The sequence below is a fragment of the Oxyura jamaicensis genome, unplaced genomic scaffold (genome assembly GCF_011077185.1).
Source record: "Oxyura jamaicensis isolate SHBP4307 breed ruddy duck unplaced genomic scaffold, BPBGC_Ojam_1.0 oxyUn_random_OJ70593, whole genome shotgun sequence".
In the NCBI taxonomy this organism is placed as follows: domain Eukaryota; kingdom Metazoa; phylum Chordata; class Aves; order Anseriformes; family Anatidae; genus Oxyura; species Oxyura jamaicensis.
Genome location: NW_023310076.1, coordinates 1,116 through 3,819, shown reverse-complemented (window position 1 = coordinate 3,819; position 2,704 = coordinate 1,116). Strand labels below are relative to the sequence as shown.

The 2,704-nt window shown below is 70.7% G+C and overlaps 1 protein-coding gene and 1 long non-coding RNA gene across 2 annotated transcripts in view; both read right to left on the bottom strand.

Moving 5' to 3' along the window:
- Positions 1-26: 26 nt before the first annotated feature.
- Positions 27-2,704, bottom strand: part of LOC118159474 (ras/Rap GTPase-activating protein SynGAP-like) — a gene marked incomplete at its 3' end in the record, with an annotated part of 2,722 nt that continues 44 nt past the window's right edge. The window contains exons 1-2 of the mRNA XM_035314052.1: positions 2,438-2,704; positions 27-224 (exon numbers count right to left, since the gene is read on the bottom strand). The exon at positions 2,438-2,704 is cut by the window's right edge and continues 44 nt beyond it. Coding sequence (XP_035169943.1) covers positions 27-224; positions 2,438-2,704 — 465 coding nt within the window. The remainder of the gene's footprint in view (positions 225-2,437) is intronic.
- LOC118159475 lies at positions 1,306-2,104 on the bottom strand. The gene is made up of 3 exons (XR_004747133.1): positions 2,039-2,104; positions 1,755-1,997; positions 1,306-1,694 (listed from the first exon to the last, which is right to left on the bottom strand). It is a non-coding gene; the product is annotated as an uncharacterized LOC118159475 (long non-coding RNA).

Genomic DNA, 2,704 nt, shown 5'->3' with positions numbered 1-2,704 from the left:
GTTGACAATGACGTGGGGACCACCACCGCGGGGACACCGGGGGGGGGGGGGGGGGGGGGGGCGGCCTTACCTCGAAGCAGAACTCCTGCCCCAGGATGCTGCTGTGGACCGCCTTGATGATGGAGTCCTCGTCCAGGTTGAGCTCCAGCGCCTCGGCTGCGCTGCTGGGGCTCAGCAGCGACTCGTGCGAGTGCGACTCCTTGAAGCTCTGCATCAACCGGGCCCTGCGGGGACGCGGGGGGGACGCTCGGGGGGGCGCGGTTTGGGGTTGGGGAGGGGGGACGGCGGATTTGGGGGTAAGGGGAGGTGGTGGCGGTGGGGGGAGGGGGGATTTGGGGGGGGTGGGGGGGTGCCCGGGGTTGGTGGTGGCAGTGTGTATGGGGGGGGTGGCATGCGAGTGGGGGGGTGGGGGGGTGGCGGTGGCAGCGGTGGCGGCGGGGGGGGGGGGGGGGGGTACCTGGGGCATCCGCGCGGGACCTGGGGGCGCGTCCGCGGCGTCGGGACGGACAGAGAGAGACAGAGTCAGGGCTTGGGGAGGGGGGGGGGATATGGGGAGGGGGGGACATGACGGTGGGCGCCCCCCCTCCATGGGCATCCGGGAGCCCCCCACCCCCTCCCGAAGCGGACGGGGGACTCCCCGAGTGGATGCGGGACTCCCCAAAAAGGGGGGGGGGGGGGAAACCCAGGCACGTATCGCCCCAGAACGGTCCTGCCCCCCCCGGCGCGGTGCAGCTGGCGCAGGTGAGCCGCCCCCGGGCGCTAAATTTATCCCCGGGGCTGCGTAAGCAGCGGCCCCGCCACGTCCCCACGTCCCCGCGGCCGCCGTCACCGTCACCGTCACCGTGTCACCGGCACCGAGCGCACGCGGGGGCGGCGCGGATAAAAATACCCCGGCGAGAGGCGGCCCCCACCACCGACACCACCGCGAAAAAAAAACCCACCCGGATCGCCGGGTGCAGGGGACAGGGAGCCCCCAGGGCGTCCCCATGGGGACGAGGGGCATCCTCTGTGGGGACAGGGGACAGGGGACATCCCCTATGGGACGAGGGACATCCCTTATGGGGACAGGGGACATCCCCCACAAAGGGGGACCAGCCCCAGGGATGAGGGATGCTATCGGCAGCAGGGGACAAGGGACATCCCCCTTGGGGAGCACCCGGCAGTATGGGGACAAGAGAGCCCCTCGGGGACAAGGGACACCCCTGGGGACAAGGGACACCCCTGGGGACACAGGGACTGGAGATCTCATCCCCTAGGGGCCACCTCCTGGGGACAAGGGGCACCCCAGGGGACAGAACCCCCCCCTGGGGACGAGGCAACCCACCTCTGGGGACCCAGGGCCAGGAGACCCCAGCTCCTGGCTGTCATCTCCCTGGGGACAAGGGACATCCCGGGGGGGGGACACACGGGATCACCGCCACCCCCCTCTCCCCGGGGCCGTACCCCATCGGTGGCGGTGACGACGGTGACGGTGACGGTGACGCTGGGCCTGGTGCCAGGCCGGATCCTGCGCCCGGCTCCCACCCACCGGCTCCGGCTATAAACGGCACCGGCGCCGCCTGCCACCTGCCCGGCCACCCGGTCCCCAAAGTGTCCCCAAAGAGGATGGGGACATGGTAGGGACCCGCCCCAGGCAGGGACACTGGGGACAACGGGGACATGCCCCGGATGGGGGTGTTGGGGACACTGGGGACCTGCCCCACATGGGGACACCAGGGACCACTTCACATGGGGACGCTGGGGACACCGGGGACCTGCACCACATGGGGATGTTGGGGACACTGGGGACCTAACCCCCGTGGTGGGGTTGTCCCCGTGTCCAGCAGGAGGACACCTGGACTTGTCCCCTCCAAACAGAGCCTGGGGACACTCGGCGCAGAGCTGTCCCCGTGCTGTCCCTGGTGCCACCAGGGGAGCGGGGCTTGTCCCCTGGTTTGGGGACACTGGGGAAAACGGACTGACCCTACACCCACTGTGGTGCCACCCAGGGACCAAAGCTGTCCCCAGCTCCACCTTGGTGGCACCCAGGGACTGAAACCGTCCCCATCCCAGGGCTGTCCCCAAACGTCCCTGCTGCCACCTGCACAGCAGCACCGTCCCCACGGCCACCCTCAGAGTCCCCCAGGGGGGTGACGTCCCAGGAGCGGGTGACATCCCAGGGAGGTGACATCCCGGGGGGAGGGGGGGGCTATGGCATCTCTGGTGGGGCTGTGGTGTCCCCAAGGGGGGGTGTTGATGTCCCTGGGGGGGCTGTGGTGTCCCCAAGGGGGAGGAGTTATCTCCCTGGGGGGGAAGTTGGTGTCCCAGGGGGGCTGTTGGTGACCCCAAGGGGGGATGTCGGTGTCCTGGGGGGAGGGGAGGGGTGTCCCGGAAGGGTGTAGGTGTCCCCGGGGGTCTGTCGGTGTCCCCGGGGGGTGTCCCCGCGGTGTCCCCCCACCTGTCGTGGTCGGCGCTGCGGAAGCGGGGCAGGATCTGCCGGAAGCTGCTGGTGCGGTCGAGCTTGGGCTGGCTCTTGGTGCGCTTGATGGAGCTCTTCAGGCGGCGGCTCAGGAAGCCTTGCTGGGGTACAGGCGGCTGAGGGCGCGCGGGGCGCGGGGGGCCGGGGGCGCGGGGACAGGGACGAACCGTGGGGACGCGGGCGTGAAGGTGGGTGACCGGGGGACATGGATGGGGGACATGGATGGGGGACCAGGGGACATGGATG